The sequence below is a fragment of the Macaca nemestrina genome, chromosome 7, assembly GCF_043159975.1.
Source record: "Macaca nemestrina isolate mMacNem1 chromosome 7, mMacNem.hap1, whole genome shotgun sequence".
Classification (NCBI taxonomy): domain Eukaryota; kingdom Metazoa; phylum Chordata; class Mammalia; order Primates; family Cercopithecidae; genus Macaca; species Macaca nemestrina.
Window position 1 is genome coordinate 2,746,038 of NC_092131.1, and position 21,065 is coordinate 2,767,102.

At 55.2% G+C, this 21,065-nt stretch overlaps 2 protein-coding genes and 1 long non-coding RNA gene across 8 annotated transcripts in view; 2 read left to right on the forward strand and 1 right to left on the reverse strand.

The window, feature by feature from the left end:
* The window catches only part of LOC105489842 (AKT serine/threonine kinase 1), a 28,894-nt gene extending 22,735 nt beyond the window's left edge, over positions 1-6,159 (forward strand). For all 5 annotated transcript variants that reach the window (XM_071099487.1, XM_071099484.1, XM_071099488.1 and 2 more), the window contains exons 6-14: positions 330-461; positions 534-599; positions 1,620-1,688; positions 2,043-2,168; positions 2,247-2,375; positions 2,526-2,740; positions 3,167-3,254; positions 4,672-4,774; positions 5,099-6,159. In XM_071099487.1, the coding sequence (XP_070955588.1) occupies positions 330-461; positions 534-599; positions 1,620-1,688; positions 2,043-2,168; positions 2,247-2,375; positions 2,526-2,740; positions 3,167-3,254; positions 4,672-4,774; positions 5,099-5,178 (1,008 nt within the window). In that variant the 3' untranslated portion in view covers positions 5,179-6,159. The remainder of the gene's footprint in view (positions 1-329; positions 462-533; positions 600-1,619; positions 1,689-2,042; positions 2,169-2,246; positions 2,376-2,525; positions 2,741-3,166; positions 3,255-4,671; positions 4,775-5,098) is intronic.
* A 593-nt stretch (positions 6,160-6,752) lies between these two features.
* LOC139364163 (uncharacterized) lies at positions 6,753-10,134 on the forward strand. Its single transcript, XR_011625465.1, has 3 exons — positions 6,753-8,660; positions 8,774-9,015; positions 9,291-10,134. It is a non-coding gene; the product is annotated as an uncharacterized lncRNA (long non-coding RNA).
* Positions 10,135-15,206: 5,072 nt separating this feature from the next.
* On the reverse strand, positions 15,207-21,050 carry LOC105489841 (SIVA1 apoptosis inducing factor). Of its 2 annotated transcripts, XM_011755018.2 has the most exons (4): positions 20,864-21,047; positions 18,459-18,653; positions 17,527-17,683; positions 15,207-15,435 (listed from the first exon to the last, which is right to left on the reverse strand). In XM_011755018.2, exons 1-4 carry the CDS (start codon positions 20,979-20,981, stop codon positions 15,378-15,380), a joined length of 528 nt encoding a protein of 175 aa, XP_011753320.1. In that variant the 5' UTR covers positions 20,982-21,047; the 3' UTR covers positions 15,207-15,377. The 2 variants fall into 2 exon arrangements, with proteins under 2 accessions (XP_011753320.1, XP_011753321.1); XM_011755019.3 differs by lacking the exon at positions 18,459-18,653 and having other exon boundaries at positions 20,864-21,050.
* Between the last annotated feature and the right edge of the window lie 15 nt (positions 21,051-21,065).

The window sequence follows — 21,065 nt, forward strand, 5'->3', positions numbered from 1 at the left end:
TTTCCATGTGGGGCGCAGCTGCTTCCCAGGTGGGTCCTCTTCCCTATGTCAGAGAAATAGTGGGGCTGCTGAGCCCTGCCAGGCTTGGGCAGTGTTACCCCACCCTTCCCCGAACCCCACGCTCTGAGCTAGGGCTGCACCGTGTGTTCCCTGTAAGTCCGGACTCCCCGCTGAGCCCCGCAGGCCACCAGGTGTGAAGCGGTCGCCTCTCCTGGCTCCGCCTCCAAGTCTGCCAAGGGTGACTCTGGGGCCCCCATGCCACCTGACACATGCCGACCAGCTGGGCACTGTGGGCAGCGCCCCCCGCTGACCCTGGTGCCTGCCCACAGACCATGAACGAGTTTGAGTACCTGAAGCTGCTGGGCAAGGGCACTTTCGGGAAGGTGATCCTGGTGAAGGAGAAGGCAACGGGCCGCTATTATGCCATGAAGATCCTCAAGAAGGAGGTCATCGTGGCCAAGGTGGGGCCGGGGTGGTGGGGCAGGGTGGAGACGAGGATGCTGGGCGGCAGCTCACCCAGCCCTGCCTTACAGGACGAGGTGGCCCACACACTCACCGAGAACCGTGTTCTGCAGAACTCCAGGCACCCCTTCCTCACGGTGAGTGGGAGCCCAGATGGGGCTGAAGGGCTGAGGTCAGGTGGCGACTCCTGGGGCTGTCTCTAGGGAACGATGTCCTGTCTTCTTGGGCACGTGAGGACTTTACGCACCGCGGATTCTGCCGCTGGTGACAGGCCTGCCCTGGAGGGTCAGGCTGTGGAGGTGCCCGATGTGGGCTGGGGGCTGTGCTCGCCGCTGTGTGCAGGCAGGTGGGGCAGGTGGCCCTGGTCGTCTTTGCACTCTGCCGAGGCTCCGGGAGGCCCCAGCTCCCCATGCCCTGCAGCCCTGCCTGCCAGGCTTCTGTTGAGGCCCGGGCTCTGTCCTGGGGAGCCCGTTCTGGGGATTCGACCCAGGAGGTATTTACTGTGAAGGGGGCCAGACTCCAGCCACGTGGTTAGTTCCAGGTCACTGTGTTTGGGGATGATTCTCCTGCAGAAGGGGCCTTTGCTTTAAAAGCACAGCCGCCTGTGGTGGAAGGCAGGAAGGTGGCTCTGCCTGGGAGGGTGCATCCTCCCTTGCCAGGGCTCTGGTGCTGGGAGCACTGCCCCCTGTTGAGGTCCCAACCCGCCCTGGAGACCTGAGCCCAGGCCACTTTGCTCACCTTTCAAACACTCCTTGGCGCCTCAGGGGCTGCCAGGGCCCAGCCTGATGGCGTGGTGTGGGGGTGTGGCATGAGGCAGTGTGATGTGGGGGTGTGTGGTGTGGGACAATGTGGTGTGAGGCAGTGTGATGTGGGGGTGTGTGGTGTGGGACAATGTGGTGTGAGGCAGTGTGATGTGGGGGTGTGGTGCGGGGCAGCGTGGTATCGGGCAATGTGGTGAGGCAGCGTGGCGTGGGGCTACGGGTGGCATGGTATCGGGTGGCATGGTATCAAGCAGCATGGTATCAGGCAGCGTGGTGTCGGGCAGCATGGTGTGGGGCTACGGGTAGCATGGTATCAAGCAGCATGGTATCGGGCAGCGTGGTGTGGGGCTGCTGTCCTGCCCGTGGGGCTGCAGTTCCAGCTCCGCTTCCTTGCAGGCCCTGAAGTACTCCTTCCAGACCCACGACCGCCTCTGCTTCGTCATGGAGTACGCCAATGGGGGCGAGGTAGGGGCTGGGGCTGCGGGGGATGGGCCTCACGGCCTGTGGACCCAGCCCTGGCAGCTGGGCCACCCATAGTGGGGCTGGTCCTTCCCGGAACCTCGGCTACTCTCCACAGCACCAGACGGTGCTCCCTGCTGGGTGGCTGGTATGACGCCTGCCCAGGCAGCTGCCTGCTGTGGGGTGACTTGTTCCTGCTGAGTTAGGGCTTCTGAGACTTTCCAGGCCCCCGTGCCCTCTGGGGGCTGGTCCCTTCCCTGTGCCCAATGCCCTGAGCCCCTGCCTGAGAAACCCCAACCCTGCAGGCCGTGGGGGCGGAGGCCCCGGCCACGGCTGTGCCTCAGGTCGCGCTTCCCACAGCTCTTCTTCCACCTGTCCCGGGAGCGTGTGTTCTCTGAGGACCGGGCCCGCTTCTATGGCGCCGAGATCGTGTCAGCCCTGGACTACCTGCACTCGGAGAAGAATGTGGTGTACCGGGACCTCAAGGTGCGCCGGCGGGCACTCGGGGTGGGGGCAGGGCCCTGGGAGCCTGGCGGCACTGACCTGAGGCCACCTTTCCCCTAGCTGGAGAACCTCATGCTGGACAAGGATGGGCACATTAAGATCACAGACTTCGGGCTGTGCAAGGAGGGGATCAAGGACGGCGCCACCATGAAGACCTTCTGCGGCACACCTGAGTACCTGGCCCCCGAGGTGTGCGCCCCACCTGTGTGCATACGCGTCGCTGTGTCCCCACGTCCCGAGCACACGCAAAGCTGTGTCCTCTCTGTGCCCCAAGCACGTCACGACACCTCCCCCGGACACCCCCTGATGCCGAGTCCTGCCCATCTGCCGCCCGTGCAGGTGCTGGAGGACAATGACTACGGCCGTGCGGTGGACTGGTGGGGGCTGGGCGTGGTCATGTATGAGATGATGTGCGGCCGCCTGCCCTTCTACAACCAGGACCACGAGAAGCTTTTTGAGCTCATCCTCATGGAGGAGATCCGCTTCCCGCGCACGCTTGGTCCTGAGGCCAAGTCCTTGCTCTCAGGGCTGCTCAAGAAGGACCCCAAGCAGAGGTGAGGGCCACCCATCCCGGCTGCAGGCTCCACCTCCATCCCCTCACCCCCAGGCTGCACCTGCCCCTGTGCCAGGCGGTCCTGGCACCTCCCAGACTACACTGATAGCCAGAGCTTGATGTCCTTGGCCAGGGCTGATCCCCAAAGCCTCAGGCACAGGCAGAGTGGCTGGGTAGGGCAGGGTCAGTTGGGCCTCCATCCCCAACCCTGCAGCCCCCACACCCCCAACTCAGGAAGCCCCTGCCTGCCGTGAGCCCTGGGGTGCTTTGCTCCCCACAGCTGCTCAGGGATGCTGCACCACCGGTTGCCCTCCCTGGCCCCAGAACGTCCTGTCCGGCGGGCCCTACATCACAGGAGGAAGGGGTCTGAGCCTGGGGCCTGGGCGGGTGGCAGTACCGACACCGTGGCCTTGTTTGCTACCCACAGGCTTGGCGGGGGCTCTGAGGACGCCAAGGAGATCATGCAGCATCGCTTCTTTGCCGGCATCGTGTGGCAGCACGTGTATGAGAAGAAGGTGCGGCTGCTTCCCGCATATCCACACGCATGCACGTGGCACGCTCGCCGGTTTTCCCACACACCTGCCCTCACCTCGGGAGCCTGCTGCAGTCCTGGTACAAGGAGGGCCTTGCTGCAGCAACCTCAGTGCCTGCTGCTCAGAAGCTCTGGCACTGCTGGCTTCCTCCAGGAAACTGGCCTGGTCCTCCTCATTTCCTCCTCCCCTCAGAGATGTGTCACACTCTGAGTGCCAGCCTTGGGGGTCCCTTCCCTGATGCTGTGCAGTGAAGGCTGGCTGGCGGTGGACCAGGGGTGCTGCCCCTTGCTCTCTACCAGTTCCTCCTGTTGTCTGATCTCAATCCTTTATGCTGCAAGGAGAGCCCAGCCCTACTTTCTGGCTGTGCAGGGACGGGACAGCACCTACTTTCCTGGCACATGGGGGAGTCCGCCCGGGAGGGAGGCAGCTCTGTCTACATGAGTCGCCATCCTGGGTGCTCATCTTTCAGGAGCCCTGGCCGTCACCCTGGCTGATGGGGTCTGCCGGCTAGGTTCAGAATCCTGCACTCTGAGGTGCTGGGTGCCCTGTCACCAGGTGTGCTTCTGCCCAGTTCCCAGCCTGCCCCTCCCCTGAATGCCTGTCCTAGGCCATGTGCAGCTGGTCAGGCTGGGCAGCCCTGGGACCCAGCTGGGCACCTGTCCTCCCATTAACACAGGGTGCCCTGGCCCTGGTCCCAGTTCCTGCCCTGAGGCCTGCCACCCTCCAGCCCTGCCCTGCCCTTCAAGGGTATGGGGGGCCTGGGCAGTGCTCAGCCTCTGCCCAGCCTTGACCAGAGACCTTGCTAATTGACAATGGACAGTGCTGGTGCCCAGGCCAGACTTGGGTGGGGCAGTGCTTGAGGGGATCCTTGACTGTGGGACCTGAGGGGCTCTCTGGCAGCTCCTCACATGTGCACATCGCCTTATAGTCACCCTTGATCCTGGGTCATCGAGAGTCCTCTCTGCAGCCAGATGCCAGGAGGCTGCGATCCTGTAGTCCCTGAGCCATGGAGGCAGGGTGCACCCTGTTCCACAGTCTCCCTCTTTCCCAGTTTACAAGAAGACTAATAAAAATAAGAAAACAAGAAAGAAAAAGCAAAAATAAAGTCATCATCTACTGGTAGCAGGGAGGGTCTCAGAGCTGGGCCGCACTACCTCCTGTCGCCTGCTGGGCTGCTGTGAGGGCAGCTTCGCGTCTCAGCTGATGAGGGTGTCTCCGTGCTCCTGCACCCCTCATGTCCCTCCCTCCCAGAGCTGCCTCCGTGGGGGGCTGGTGGCTTGCCGCTCTCTGACATCAGTGCTGCCTCGAGACCCCTTAGAGATCCAGGTGCTTTGAGGGTCTGGGTGTGCTGGGAGTAGGGAGCGAAGCTCGTGACTGTCCCGTCTGCCCACCTCTGCAGCTCAGCCCACCCTTCAAGCCCCAGGTCACATCGGAGACCGACACCAGGTATTTTGATGAGGAGTTCACGGCCCAGATGATCACCATCACACCACCTGACCAAGGTGAGGGGCCACTGTGCCTGCCCCCGCCCACTCCCTTTTCTCTCCACCCTCAGAGGCCTGCAGTGTTCAGCCTTTTTGGTTTCAGATGTTTTAAAATCCAAATATTTAAAAAGGTTCCCTTTGGAGAGTGCCAGTGATGAGGGTGGGAGGCAGTGCTCTGAGGGCCCAGGTCCTTGTGTCAGTCTGTGGGGTCCTGCCTCAGTTTCCTGGCGGCATGACAGCGTGCTGGCTGCGTTTTAAGAGGTTGCCTCCTTACTGGAGCTGTGGGTGGGTGGAGGTGGCAGGGAGGTGGGGCGCCCGGATCTGAGCTGTCTACACCCACAGACGACAGCATGGAGTGCGTGGACAGCGAGCGCAGGCCCCACTTCCCCCAGTTCTCCTACTCGGCCAGCGGCACGGCCTGAGCTGGCAGTGGACTGCGCTGGACAACAGCTTGGAGGGATGGAGAGGCGGCCTCGTGCCATGATCTGTATTTAATGGTTTTTATTTCTCGGGTGCATTTGAGAGAAGCCACGCCGTCCTCCGAGCGCAGATGGAAAGACGTTTTGGTGCTGTGGGCAGCACCCTCCCCCGCAGCGGGGTAGGGAAGAAAATTGTCCTGCGGGTTTTAATTTATTTCATCCAGTTTGTTCTCCGGACGTGGCCTCAGCCCTCAGAACAATCCGATTCATGTAGGGAAATGTTAAGGACTTCTGCAGCTATGCGCAATATGGCGTTGGGGGGCCGGGCAGGTCCTGCCGCTGCGTCCCCTCACTCTGTCAGCCAGCCGCCCTGGGCTGTCACCAGCTGTCTTTCATCTCTCTGGGGCCCTGGGCCTCAGTTCAACCTTGTGGCACCAGATGCAACCTCACTATGGCATGCTGGCCGGCACCCTCTCCTGGGGGTGGCAGGCACATGGCAGCCCCCAGCCCTAAGGCTGTGTCTCTGAGGACATCATCAGGCTGGGCCCCTGGGATGGGACCAGGGATGGGGGATGGGCCAGGGTTTACCCAGTGGGACAGAGGAGAAGGTTTAAATTTGTTATTGTGTATTATGTTGTTCAAATGCATTTGGGGGGTTTTAAAAAATCTTTGTGACAGGAAAGCCCTCCCGCTTCCCCTTCTGTGTCATGGTTCTTGGTGACTGTCCCACCGGGAGCCTCCCCCTCAGATGATCTCTCCACGGTAGCACTTGACCTTTTTGATGCTCAACCTTTCCGCTGTCACCCCAGGCCCTCCCTGACTCGCTGTGGGGGTGGCCGTCCCTGGGCCCCTCCACGCCCTCCTGGCCAGATGCTGCCGCTGCTGCTGCACCACGGCGTTTTTTTACAACATTAAACTTTAGTATTTTTACTATTATAATACGAAACTTTCCCTCCAAATTCTTCAATAAAAGTTGCTTTTCAAGTTTTTGACTCACTTTGCTGGGTGGAGGAGTGGGTGGCCAGGGAAGGAGGGGGGCCTTGTGAGGGAGTAGGGGGTCCCAGGAGGGAACCAGCATCCTCAGAGCAGCTGGTCCTCCCCAGCTCCTGGTGGGCACCGCCACTCCAGCAGGTTTGGGGACAGGCTGTGTGGTGGGCTGAGGCAGGAGTCTGCAGGTCTGTGCCCCGGGGCAGCCTCCTGTGGAAGGTGTTCCTCCCCCATCTCCAGAGGCCTGGCCTGAGGGGAGATGGGAGGCCCTGGCTGGCCCTGCCCTATTGGGATCCACCTTTTCTTCCTTTGACCCTACCCAGCTTCACCCCAGCCTTGAAGACCATTGGACCACGTGGCCATCTGCCCCCCAGCCCCAGCTGCTGTTCCCCTAGGTAGGGCAGTAAACCAGACCCTGACCACCAGGAAGGACAGACAGGGCAGGGCCCAGAGCTGAGGCCAAGGTCATGGCCTGGGCCGCGGTGGAAGAAAGGCTGGGAGGCCTGAGAGTGGCCTGTTGGAAGCCGGACAGAGCAGGACGGGGGCTGCAGGGGTTGGGAGGGGATAGGCTGGGGCCCAGGTTACCTGCAGAGCACTACTACATGGAGCTCAGCCCCAACAGCCTGCAGAATGTGCCGGTGCTGCCACCTGGTGGATGCCTGCCTGAACCGCTCCCTGAGCCAGGAGAGGAGTCCGCTGCCAAGCAACTGACACAGCAGGTTGGCCACCAGGCTCCGGGCAGTCGAGTGACCCGCAGAAGGGGTGGGAGCCAGAGGCCCTGGAGCCTCAGCTTCCTCATCTGTCAGATGGACTCCCCGTAGGTGTGGACAGTTGCAGAGTCAGGCCCCTAGCGATGGCAGTTGGCCCCTCTCTAAGGCATTCCCAGGGGTGCGTGGCTGCCCTCACTTCCACTGGAGGGGGTGCCCCTCAGGGAGCACAGGCTGGGGAGGATGTTCTGCTGGGTCTGTGGGAGCCAAGAACAGCCACATCTGGAGCAGCCCAAAGCTCTCCTCTGGGTGATCCCTTATTGCTTCAGTTCTAACAGGCTGCAAAACTGACACTGCTTTTCAGGAAATACACAAAACATGACACAGCAAATGATGCTCCGGGGGTAAGAGGCATCTGGATTTCAGATCTATCAATAATGTGACTCTTAGAAACCAAAAAATACAGCAATGCCTTTCCAATATCCTCAAATTTTGAGCAAAGCATTACTGAAAGTAACCAAGGGATGGAAATTGTCAGGCAGAGGCAGCGTCTCCCAGACAGCCAGGCTGAGGCGCATGAGCTGCTTCTCCCAGCAGGGCCCCCTCTGACAATGTAGGCCTGCCTCAGGGCCAGTTCTTACCTTTTTTGTGGTAGAGATAGGGTCTTGCTATGTTGCTCAGGCCAGTCTTGAACTCCTGGCCTCAAGTGATCTACCTGCCTTGGCCTCCCAAAGCACTGGGATTACAAGGTGTGAGCCACCACACCTGGCCCCTTAGGGATAGTTCTACAGTCCAGAGAGAGAGAGGCTTCAAAGTCATTGGCATTAGTACAGACATGACCCTGTGTTATGTCCCCGTTACAAGTGGCTGAGGACCTAACAAAATGAATGCAGAAATGGAGACCCTCTGAGAATTTCCTGACCCTCCTAGCTGCCCCAGACAGAACCATCTACAGCAGGAGGCAGCATCCCAGGGGTGGGGTGGAGGGTGTCAATGAGGGGTGAGATGTGCACGGAGATGCACATCTCAGAGAGGAAACTCCAGGAGGTGCAGGTGCCCCTGCAAGGGGCAGTCCAGTCCTGGCCAGCAAGGCCAGAGCAGGTGGAGATGGGCAGGACCCTGAAGCCTCACCAGGGCCTGCCGAACAGCGAGGGCTGTCTGAAGAGGTTATAACAGGAATATGCCAACCAAGAGGAAGCTCTCCTTCCTGTGTCGGAGGTACCCCGAAGGAAATAATGCATAAAGTGTCCATTTCCAAGACAAAGTGCCTTAAATCAGCTTAGGTCCGCAAACTACAGCAGCAACAGGATATACTAGGCCCCTGCTTGGATAGCCAATGCCTGTTTGTCACCCCCATCCCCCGCCCCTTAGTTGCCCTCACCTGAACCAAAGTTTAGTCTAAAATGAAAGCTTACTAGCCTCCAAAATAGCTCGCTTGGTCTGTTCTTACCAGCCCGCCCAGCTACTTAGGTCATAAGTCAAATATCTGAAGAGCCCCTGAGTTAACTAGAATTGCAATGCATTGCAACAAAATACAACAAGAGAACCCTAAAGAAAACACCTAAAGCCCCTACCCAACAACCAATAGGTGACGTCCAGGAAGGGTTGTGACCTCATAGTACTCAGCCTATGAGGAACCAGGGGCGGGACCTGCGCACAGGGGATAAATTGCTTGTTGAAACTGTGCTGGGTGTGCCAGCCCATTAGACACCCAATCTTGCAAGACCATCATTGAAAGTCTCACTTTGGCTGTTCCCCGGGTCTCTGAGTCCATTCTTTGGGTGTGGATGGGTGAGTTTGTTTCTCACATACGCACATCATGCTCTTTCCAGCACAAGGCTGGCCCGGAAGGGAGGAAGATAATAAAAGTGACTTTAGCACTTAGACCTCCCATGTTTCAGCAGGTGTGGGTAACTGAAGGCTCTGCAGGTCCCTGGGTCTGGGGGCCTCAGTGTTGTAGATGAGGTCCCAGGAGCTGAGAGCGCTACTGCGGCATGTCAGGATAAGGCCTAAGCCTGCCTTCCCAGAAGATGTCACTTCCAGTGAATGTCCGCTCAAAGGCTGAATTTATCACACAACAGATAATTATTTCATCCTTTTGCTTCTAGCAAGTCTGGGACAGAGCCACAGAAGGGGCTGACAGCATGTAGGTTTTTTTTGTTGTTATTTAAAAAAAAATCTAACAATCGTTGCCCTTTAATTAAGGTGTCTAGACCATTTACATTTAATGCAACTATTGATATGGTTGAGCTTAAATATACTATCTTGCTCTTTTTCTATACGTCCCATTTGTTCTTTGTTCACTCTTTATTGTCTTTTTTGGATTAAATAAGTATTGTCGGTTGTCTCATTTTATCTCCTTTATTGGCTTATTTTTTGGATTTTACCAGTTTTCCCACTGATGTTCTTTTTCTATTCTAGTATACACATACAATCCAGGATACTGCGTTGCATTTAGAATAAATATATTTTGAATAAACGAATGAATGTAGCTCCCCAGCCCTCTGGGGATTTCATGTAAGTAAGATTATGCAGTGTTTGTCTTTTTGTGTCTGGCTTATTTCACTCAGCCATAGTATCTTTAAGGTTCGTTTGTGATGTAGCATGTCAGAATTTTATTTCTTTTTAAGGCTGAATACTTTTACTGCATGTATAGACCACATTTTGTTTATCCATTTGTCCCGTAATGAACATTTGGGTTGTTTCCATCTTTTAGCTATTGGGGATAATGCTGCTATAAACTTGTGTACAAATACCTGTTCACATCCCTGCTGTCAATTCTTTTGCGTCTATACCCAGAAGTGGAATTGCTGGATCAAACAGTAATTCTATGTTTAGTTTTTATTTTCCTTTTATTTTATTTTTTTGAGACAGTCTCACTACATTGCCCAGGCTGGTCTCGAACTCCTGGGCTCAAGTGATCCTCCCGTCTCAGCCTTCCAAACCACTAGGATTGCAGGCATTAGCCACTGTGCCAGGCTTATGTTTAGTGTTTTGAGGAACTGCCTGCTGTTTTCTGCACTGGCTGCACCATTTCACATTCCCACCAGCAGTGCACAAATGTTCCAATTTCTCCATATCCTCCCCAACACTTGTTTTGTTTTCAAATAATAGCTATCCTGATGGGTGTGAGGTGGTATCTCGTTGTGGTTTTGATTTGCATTTCCCTCATAATCAGTGACGTTGAGCATCTTTTCATGTGCGTGCTGTTTTTACATATTCTTTGGACAAATGTTTACTCAAGTCCTTTGCCCATTTTTGAATTTTTTTTAATTGTTCCGTGTTAGGAGTTCTCTGTGTACAGATGGTCCCTGACTTACAATGGTTCAACTTACAATTTTTCAACTTTATGATGTTACAAAAGTGATACACATTCAGTATGTTCCTTAACAATATTTCCAACTTGTGATGGGTTTATCTGGATGTAACCCATTGTAAGCTGAGGAGCATCTGTAGAGACAATTTTAATTTTTTTTTTTTCTTTGAGACAGTCTCGTTCTGTCACCCAGGCAGGAGTGCAATGGCGTGATCTAGGCTCACTGCAACCTCTGCCTCCTAGGTTCAAGCGATTCTCTTGCCTCAGCCTCCTGAGTCGCTGGGATTATAGGCGCCCACCACCACGCCCAGCTAATTTTTTTTTTTTAATATATTTTTAGTAGAGACAGGGTTTTCCATGTTGGTCAGGCTGGTCTCAAACTCCTGACCTCAGGTGAGCTGCCAGCATCAGCCTCCCAAAGTGTTGGGATTACAGGCGTGAGCCATCATGCCTGGCCTTTTTTTAAATTGACACAGTCTTGCTCTGTTGCCCAGGCTAGAGTGCAATGGTGAGATCTCGGCTCACTGCAACCTCCGCCTCCTGGGTTCAAGTGATTCTCCTGCCTCAGCCTCCTCAGTAGCTGGGATTATAGGTGTGCGCCACCACGCCTGGTTAATTTTTGTATTTTTAGTAGAGATGGGGTTTTTGCCATATTGGCCAGGCTGGTCTTGAACTCCTGACCTTAGGTGATTCGCCTGCCTCAGTCTCCCAAAGTGTTGGGATTACAGGTGTGAGTCACTGCAGCTGGCCTAGGCAATTGTCTTTTAAATAGATTATATATATACATATTTAAAGACAGGGTCTTGCCATGTTGCCCAGGCTGGCCTTGAACCCCTATCAAGTGATTCTCCCAGCTTAATCTCCTGAGTAACTGGGACTACAGGCACTTTTAAAAATCAGAAAAAACCCTGCCTTTTGTGTCCTCCCACACAGTGACCATTTCAGGTGCTTGTCATATCTTTGTGTATATGCACTTTCCATCTGGTGTCATTTTCCTTCTGCCAGAAAAGCTTCTTTTGATAATTTTTGTAATTCTTTCAGCTTTGTATGTCTGAAAAGTCTTTATTTCACCTTCACTTTTGAAAGATATTTTCACTGGGTATAGAATTCCAGGTTGACATTCTTTTCTTACAAAACTAAATTTGGATAACTGTTTATTCAAGCCAGGCACGGTGGCTCATGCCTGTAATCTCAGCACTTTGGGAGGCTGAGGCAGGCAGATCACCTGAGGTCGGGAGTTTGAGACCAGCCTGACCAACATAGAGAAACCCCGTCTCCACTAAAAATACAAAATTAGCTAGGTGTGGTGGCGCACGCCTGAAATCCCAGCTATTCGGGAGGCTGAGGCAGAAGAATTGCTTGAACCCGGGAGGTGGAAGTTGTGGTGAGGCAAGATCGCGCCACCGCACTCCAGCTTGGGCAACAAGAGGGAAACTCTGTCTCAATAAGTAAGTAAGTAAGTAAATAAATAAATAAATAAGTTTACTCAAGTTATTTGCCCAACCCACAGGTGTTGTTCACTGTCTGCTTGCAGTTTCTAGTGAGAAGTCTCGCTGCCATTCTTTGTTCCTGTAAACACAAAGTGCCTTTTTTCTCTGGCTGCTTTTAAGATTTTTATTTTTCACTGGTTTGGAGGAATTTCATGATGTGCTTCATGTAATTTTCTCCATGTTTCTATTGGGGTTTATTGAGCTTCCTGGATCTGTGGCTTTATGTTTCCACCAAATTAGAAAATTTTACAGTCATTATTTTAATTATATTTATCTAGAGATGGAGTTTCGCTCTTATTGACCAGGCTGGAGTGCAGTGGCGCGATCTCAGCTCACTGCAACCTCTGCCTCCCAGGTTCAAGTGATTCTCCTGTCTTAGCCTCCCAAGTAGCTGGGATTATAGGCAACTGCCACCACACCTGGCTAATTTTTGTATTTTTAGTAGAGACGGCATTTCACCATGTTGGCCAGGCTGGTCTCCAACTCCTGACCTCAGGTGATCCGCCAGCATCAGCCTCCCACAGTGCTAAGATTACACGCCCAGCCTACCGTTATTTTTTCCAAAAGTTGTCTCCACCCTGCTATGCCCCTCGTCCAGGGTCTCCAGTTACAGGCACAGTGGGCTGCCTGAACTTGTCCCACAACTCAGAGGGGCTCTGCCATTTTCCCCATGTTTTTTCTGTTCCCTTTTGGATCGTTCTTACTGCTATGGCTTCAAGTCCACTAATCTTTTGTTCTGCAATGTCTATTTTGGTTTTAATCTCATCAGTGTATTTTCCATCTCAGACGTTGTATTTTTGTCTCTGGAAATTGTTTGGGCCATTTTTATGTCTTTCATTCCTTTTCTTAACATGCTCCTGTTTTCCTCTATCCTTCTTAATAATGGCCATTCTGATGTCCTTGTCTACTTAGTAGACAGAATTATTCTACCACCCAGTGTCATTTCTGGGTCTGTTTCTACAGACTAACTTTTCTTCTCATTGTGTGGTGTAGTTCCTGCTTCTTTGCAGGTTTTTTTTTTTTTTTTCTTTTTTTTGAGACGGAGTCTCGCTCTGTTGCCCAGGCTAGAGTGCAGTGGTGAGATCTTGGCTTACTGTAACCTCCACCTCCTGGGTTCAAGTGATCCTCCTGCCTCAGCCTCCCGAGTAGCTGGGATTACAGGCACATGCCACCATGCCTGGCTTATTTTTGTATTTTTAGAGATGGGGTTTTGCCATGTTGGCCAGGCTGTTCTCAAACTCCTAGCCTCAAGTGATCCACCCGCCTCAGCCTCCCACAGTGCTTGGATTACAGGCATGAGTTATTGACACCCGGCCTCATGTTTGTTCTAAAAAAAACCAAAATGTTTCCCCCTTACTTTTGAGTTTTGTTGTGGATTCTATTAAAGTACTTGCAACCGTTTGGTCTTTTTGAGGCTTGACTTAAAGTTGTTAGGAAGGCACAGAGCAGTCTCTAGTCTAGGGCTAATCTAGCCTGAATATGGCATCAATATCCTTTTGAGTCCTCTACCCTGTTCTCCATGAATGATGTTTCTCCACACTTAGTGCTGGGAATGTGACTTGCTTCCTGCTTTCTTCCAATGGCTCTTTCCCCAGCCTCAGGCAGTTTCCCAACACACAGGAGCCATCAGTCCTCAGCAGGAGCCTTGTGGGGAACAACACTGAGGCAATTTCTACTCCAGTGTTCCAGCTGCCCTGGGCTCCTGGCATTTGTTCCCTCTCTCAGGCACTGCTATCCTGCACTGGCTGCTGTCTGCTGTCTACAGATCTGTATCTGTATCTACATCTGGTCGTCTATGGGCCAGTTTTATTGCTCTACCACAGCTGGAAGACCAAGATATATTTATAAACATATATGCCAGGTACTGCTCTAGGCAAAGTCCCATCCCTCATGGAAGCGACACCTCAGTTAGTAGAGAGAATAAGTACATTTGCATATTTGCTTAAATATGCATTACATCCAGTAGTAAAGTTAGGTAGGGTGGGACGGAGAGTGATGGAGGGGTTGTCCTACACATTAGGGCACTGGGATGCTTCTCTGAGCTGAATCCGGGGCAGCCCTATGGCGGTCCAGAGGAAGAGCTCCCCAGGCAGAGGGAGTGAAGGGGGTGCAGGAGAAACATGCTGAGCATTCTCAGAACAGCAGGAAGGCCGGGCTGGGGCAGAGCAAGCCTTGGGACGGGGGAGAAGGGGTGAAGCCAGAGGCTGTGGGGCCACAGGCTTTTACTTTTAAAGACATGTTTAGCCACTGGAGTGTTGGGACAGGGGAGTGACAGATCTGGCTGCTGTATAAGGACAGACTGCCACGTGCAGGGCAGAAGCAGGGAGCCTGGAGGGCGCTATGTAGTGACCCCACAGGGGAGGGAGGCAGGCTGGCTGGAGCAGTGTGGTCCTGTGGGGCAGGGATGCAGTCAGAGGATATGAAGGGAAAAGCCGACAGGCCTGAGGGGGCAGCGACAGGAGTAACAGAAATGAGGGCTTGGGTGGCAGTCTGTTGTGGACACCTGGAAGGAGTCAGCACATGGCTGACTGTGGCCACTTGCTGCTGGTGCTCGCGGCAGACGGTCAAGGCCATCGTCCTCAGTGCAGGAAGCCCCCAGCCAGTCCTCTGCAATCCCCTTCTAAGTTGCCCCCTGGAATTTTACCATGCTGACCACCTCTCTGAGGGTCCCCTCTACCCGTGACATGGGAGTGGTATATCCTTGGCCCCAGGGCAGCAAATCCCACTCTGGGCCTGGCTCCAACCCACCACCTGGGCACCACTGACTTTTCTCTAAGAATCAGCATCATCTGCTCCTCCAACAGCTTCCCAGGAACAGCGAAGGCTCTTCTTAACTATCCCCGGCACACGCTCCCACCCACCCTTTGCCCCAACCAACCTTTACTCTAGTCCAGAGCTTCTCCGAGGGGCTGTGGCTCCACTGCTCATTCATCCCTGGAGGGGCTGGGACCCGCCTCAGTGGACCTGTGTGGGGACCAGCACTCAAGCCCTCTTCTGTCCTCCAGGGCACCCCGCCTCCTCTCCTGTCAACTCCTCTTCCTTCAAGGCCCCACACAAGCTACACTGACTGCAGGGGGAGCACTGCTACGGCCATCTCCCTGCTAGAGCAAAGCTCCCAGAGGGCAGGGGCCTATCAATCACACAGGGTCTGACCACACAGGCACCAAAAAAGTAAACTAGACACCAAGATGTGATGGATCAGGTGTGAATGACAGTGGCATCTGGGGATGGTGTGCGAGTATCACCTCTCTCCACGAGGGTCTAGTACACTGGTTGTGTACCCTGGAGCCAGACCTGGGTCCTTTCTCCCCATTACCAGCTGGGCAAGCTGGGGAGGAGCGTGCTCTGGGCTGAGATTTCCCATCTGTAGCAGGAAGCGAGTGAGGGGCCTCACACAATGCACAGTGGGGTCTCTCGGAGCTGGTGGGTAGACAACAGGTGCAGCAGGCCCTGCCCACTGACTGTTTCTTTGGCCATCCCAGGTGCAGGGTCACAAACTCCACCCTCAGAAGTGCTGACAGACAAGAGTCCTCTTGTGCAAATATAAAGAGGTTTATTCATTCTGTCATTAGGATACAAAATAGAACATGTAAAAGGCCTTCCCACTGACCCCACAGTTCAGTGTGAACACCGAGCGCTCGTCCAGGGAAGGCTGCCATGCACGGTGTGGCTCTCCGTGAAGGCAGCCGGCTTGAGCCAGCCTCAGGTCTCGAACATGGCGCAGCTGGTGCACAGCACTTTCTCGTACATGTCACTGCAGCTGCGACAGCGTCAGGGAGGGGAGAGAAAAGCTGCTGTCAGGGGCTGAATTGTGTCCACCAGTCCCCACCATTCAAACGTCAAAGTCCTAACCCAGAACACTTCAGGACATGACCTTATCTGGAGACAGGATGACTGCCGGCAGAATCAGTCTAGATGATGGCACTGATGTAGGGGCCCTAAGGCAACATGACCAGCATCCTAAAAAGACTACCACGTGAAGAGAAGGACACAGAGAAGGAAGACATGAAGCTACAGGGAGCGGGCAGCCGTCTACAGGGAACACCAAAGATAACAGCAGACGCCAGGAGAGGTCAGGACAGGTTTCCCATCACAGCCCCAGAAGGAACCAGCCCTGCCAGCACCTTCCTCTCAGACTTCCGGTCTCCAAAGCCGTGTGGCAGTACCTCCCTGCTGTCTAAGCCACCTGGTCTGCGAACTCAGGTACAGCAGCCCTAGCTGATTCCCACTGCCAACCGATTTACATGGAGCCCAACCTGGGTTTCCAGTAGGATAGAAGCTCTCCAAAGAAACCTCCAGATGACCTGCCAGAATTCACCGAACCACAGTGGTCTACACTGAAGCACATCAAACAGTGCTTTCTTCTGATGTATCAAGACTAAGGGTAGGGCCGGGCATGGTGGCTCACGCCTGTAACCTCAGCACCTTGGGAGGCCGAGGCCGGAGGATCACCTAAGGTCAGGAGTTTGAGACCAGCCTGGCCAACATGGTGAAACCCCATCTCTACTAAGAATACAAAAATTAGCTGGGCGTGCTGGTGCACACCTGTAATCCTAGCTACTTGGGAGGCTGAGACAGGAAAATTGCTTGAACACAGGAGGCAGAGGTTGCAGTGAATCAAGATCACGCCACTGCACTCCAGCCTAGATGACAGAGCGAGACTCTGTCTCAGAAAAAAAAAAAAGCTCTAAGGGTAAAGGTGAGAGAAACCAGCAAAACACAGGGAGAAAGTGATGAAGAGAGACGTTGGGAGGAAACAAGACCGGCAATGGCTATCCCAAACACGATAGGACCATGGAGTCAACAAGGCAGCCAGAACTGCTTGCCACCCGGTGTTGCAGAGTTTGCCAATAGTACTGTGGGTGAGCCGGGAAGACAGCCCCTTCCCTGCCACCAGCAGCCAGCTGGAGAGCCCTGCAGAGGATGGGCAGGATGCCCTGCAGATGATTCCTAACCTGGATGGGGTGCGTTACCCCACTCCTGCCCATGTTGAAGCCATGGGAGCCGACCACAGGCACGCGGCGCTTCTCCCTGGTGCTGCCCACCCTCTGCCCAGGGCTCGCCATCTCCAATGAGTCAGGCCTCGCCATCTCCAATGAGTCAGGCCTCTGCCCTGACTGAAGAAAGGCTCGAGACAAAGGACTCGAGATGTAACATGTGGTTTCTATTTTAGATGGACAATTTCAGACACTGTTTGGACTAAGCTTGCTTTGGGTCTACAGAGCCAGTTCCACATGTGTCCGGATGAAGTCATCTTTCTCAAGGGGCAGGGCAAACAGGCTCCACACTGTCCACTCCCACCCACCAGCTCAGTGGCCCCTGTGGTGAGAACGCCCCTCCCCACCTTAGGAGTAAGGACAGGATCCAGCCAGCTGCAGCAAACCCACCCACAAATGGGAGACTATGCAAACATTCCACTTCCTGCCTGAGAGGGTCTACAACCAAACAGCACGCATGACTGTGGCGAAGCTGCAGTGTGCACCTGTGTCACCAACCAGGGGCTTCTCAGACAGTGAGGAGGACCGGGAGGGGGGTGCTCAAAGGCCAGAGGAGGAGGAGGTGGGGGCGCTCAAAGACCAGAACAGGAAGCGGCTGAAGACAGGGACCGGAGCTGGATACACAGCAGGTCATCTGTGAGGTTCAGCTTTCCCTTAGAGAGGATTACTACCACTAAAGTTGGGCCAAGCATCTATTGCCACCATGTCCCGTTAGGCAATGCCAGATGGCACTGCATCAGGTGCCACACATGTGGGAGCTCTGGGCCCTTCCCAACATGGGTGACCCACCCGTCCCCCGTCACAGCTTGCTGGGGTTACGGGACCTCAGCAGCTCCAGGGACTGAAGTACTTACTCCACGAGGCCACACAGGGTACAGGCCACAGAGCCACAGCCCCAGCAGGTGCGCACACACCGCCCGCACAGGGCTCGCTCACACTGGCTGCAGACGGCCTTCCCATCTACGGCTCGCACACATGAGGAGCAGGCGATGGACACTATCCCGGATGGGTCTGTGAGGAAGAAACGCCATGCTGTCAGCCTGCAAGGAGACAGGAGTTTCCGGGACTGCTGGGCTACCTGCCTCCATGCACACCTGAGGGCAGAGGGCTCCGACCTGCTTACCCCATCCTCACCCACACTGGGTCCTTCTGACAACCCAGAAGCCTGGCACAGTGCACAGGACCCCGTTTCACTAGCGAGATCCAACGTGAGACATGCCTGCAGGTGACTCCAAGTTCAGTGCTCCTTCCCTCACCAGGTCCCTCTGCTACCTGCTGGAAGGATCACTCTTCCCCTGCTGCTTGTCGAACTCCATGTGTCCCATCTGGGTCTCAAAGTGTGGCCCACTGCCTTACTGGTTAACCAAGAGGTGCCTGAGCTCCTCCCAGACACACCAACCAGCCTTGAGGTAGGGTCGGGGACTGCATTTCTAACCAGCAACACAGGTGATGCTCTGAGACCCACACTCCACACTGCACAGGGATGGGAGCGGCGTGTTTCCAGCCATGTGGGACCATTCCAGGGGGCTGCACGCGGAAAGCAGATGGGATACCCAGGGAGTCTCTGCTGCTTTTCTGGCCCAGTAGTTAGAAACTGTTTAATCACTTCCAGTCTTGAATGTGAGACCTCCTGATAACAGGAGCCTTCTGAGCCAGAAGGCCAAGCTCTAGGTCAGACTCCTGCTTCCCCAGGGAGGAAAAGCCTGAGCTTGCAAATGAAGAAAAGTGCCTGTGCCACCACCTGCTCTCAGTGCCACAGCCACGAAGGGCTGCTGGTGCCACTCACCAGCTTCGGAGGCCTGCCCAAGGCTCCTGATCAGGCGGCCGTCTGGTCCAATCAGCATCTGCCCACGTGCAGCCCTCGGCGCCCCTGTAGGGCCAGGCTTTGGGGACTCTGGCAGGTGAACGACGGCACAGCCTTCATCCCACACATGGTCCAGGTAGGCCTGGGCCCCGAGGAAGAGGAGTCGCTTGGTCTTCTCTGGGGGAAGACAAATCATTCTCACATCCTTCACTGTGTACCAACGAAGCCCCTGCATGGCCACTTAGTCTTTCCAGCCTCACATGAACCCCATCGTCCTCCTGTGTGCCCTCTGTCACCCAGTGACCCCAGCCTGTGTTGTGCCCTGGCGAGCTGGGTCCTGCTCTGCCTCTGAGAATGCTCGTGCCTCCCTTCCTTACCTGGCTTAGTTGTCATCTCCTCCAGGAAGGCTCAGGCCCTGCAGCCCCACCTGTGCCTGATGCAAGGGTTCCCTCTCCTATCACTCTGCTCACTTTCGGCAACTCACGGCCGGCCTTGCCTCACTGAGCTTGTTCCCCTTTCTCCCTTTTCTGCTTCCCCAGCACTCCTCACCTGGAAAGCAGGCTCTGTGGAATGCACAGAGGGAGCTCTGCACTGTGGAGCACTAATTCACAAAGCTTGTCACTGCCAAGGAAGCAGCCAGAAGCTTGGAGCTGGGCCTGCAGCCTCTGGCCAGCGCACACCCCCTTCGCCTGCTACAGAGCTGCTGGCAAGACAAGCATCCCAGAACCTTCCAGATCTCGTTCTAGAATACCCACCCATCCCTGGGAGCAGTGATTTTCCATCAGGCCACAGTTCAGTCACTGGGGGAGGTTCCAAAAATCAGATGCCCAGGACCAGACCCAGAAATGCTTTGTTTTTGCTTTTTTTTTTTTTCCCACCTCATTATAACACAGTAAAGGCAGAGATCCCAGAAACTCTATGTGGCTTTACATGAAATGGGCAGCAATAATAGTGGGTAACTCAAATGGAGTAGCTGATGCCAGCCCACAACACCCTGCACCTCTTCCTCCTGGCCCCCCATACCTTCCCCCATCTATAATGGGAAAGGAATGGGACAGACATGTGGTGAGGCTAATCCTTGTCCTTAAGGCCTTGTGGACAATTCGAGGTTAAGAGATCAGGGTGACAGCTGTGGCCTGGAATTTGGAAACTGTCACACAGTTCAAAGTAGGTGTCCTGCATTTACCTACTTTGTAAAGAGTAAAGAGCCAGACTGAGCCAGGCCCCGTTTCCATCTTCCTTTCTTGCCTGCACAGTGTTTGAATTTTTCAACTGTCCTGAGAGGGCAGGCGCCTGCAGTCCAGCCACAGTTCCATGGCATCATTCCTCTTAACTCCGCATGGCCCGGGATAGCACTCGCTTGCACAGCCCTAGCACACTGGAGACACGGCACACAGGAACCTCGGGAGGAAGCGTCTTTCCTTCATCCCCAAGGCACAAGCGGCACCAGACAAATCACACCCCCCGGGTCATCCTCTAACGGCTCTACAGGTGCAGACCTTGTGCCCCAACCACTAGGCAAGGTAAGCTCCACTTTGTACCTGCCCCAGGGTATTAATCATCCCAGTCAGAGTGATGATCAATAAGACCAACACGCCTGAAATCCAAGGGAGAAAGCCAGAGAAGGCCTGGGAGCTCACTGCCCTCACATCCCACCCAGAACTGGACATTCCAGCCACACGGAGTCCTACTTCGCTCTCCTGCTGCCTGGCTTCTGCCTCGGCCTCTTCCGTCCCTGCCTCTGCCTGGCTAACTCGCACTCTCCCCACAGGATTCGGCTCAGACTCTGTTCTTCCGAGAAGCCTTCCATGCCGTCCCTGCAGGTGCGACTGCACAAACCTGTGCCTGCCCGGATCACCTGTGGCGATTCCTTCTCCTGCTGGTCTCCCCAACTAGGTTGGGCAGCTCCCGGGAGACGGGACACATCTGTCTTGCCCGCCTTTGGTCTCCCAGGACAGCCGCAGTGCCTGGCAGGGGCGGCGCGCTCCACGAATACCTCTTGGGTCAGGAGGGGCACTCTTCAGGTTAACTCCATGCAGGACGCCCCGCTCCCCGACCTCTCCCAGGGCATCCTGCACGGGACAGTCCTGAAGAAGCACCAGGCAGCTGCCGCTCACTGAGGGGCGGCGACTAACTGGGATCGTGGAAGAGGGCACGGGGACTAAGGGCAGCGACCCTCTTCTTTCAGGTTGTTGGACAAGGTGGGTGAACGCTGGGGTCCTCACATCCCCCTCACTGACTCCAGCCCTGGGCGTGGCCAGCTTGTGTAACCGCGGCCAGAAAGCAGGGCCCTCGAGCCCCCCGCTCAGGCCTCAGAGGAGACACTGAGGCCCGGCCCGTTCCAGGCCCCGACGCAGGGGACCCTCGGCAGCCCTTCCGGCACTCACCGAAGACCTCCTGCGAGTAGCGCTCGGCACACACGCCGCGGCTCACCTCCCTCTGGCCCACGCGGACCTTGAGCTGTAGCGGGGCCGCGTCCGCGAAAGGGCAGCCCCGCTTGGGCATTGCCTCGGGGCCGGGAGCTACGCAGCCCCCCGGCCGCCAGCCCCTTACCAACGACGCAGTGACGTCACAGCCGCGCGCCCATCC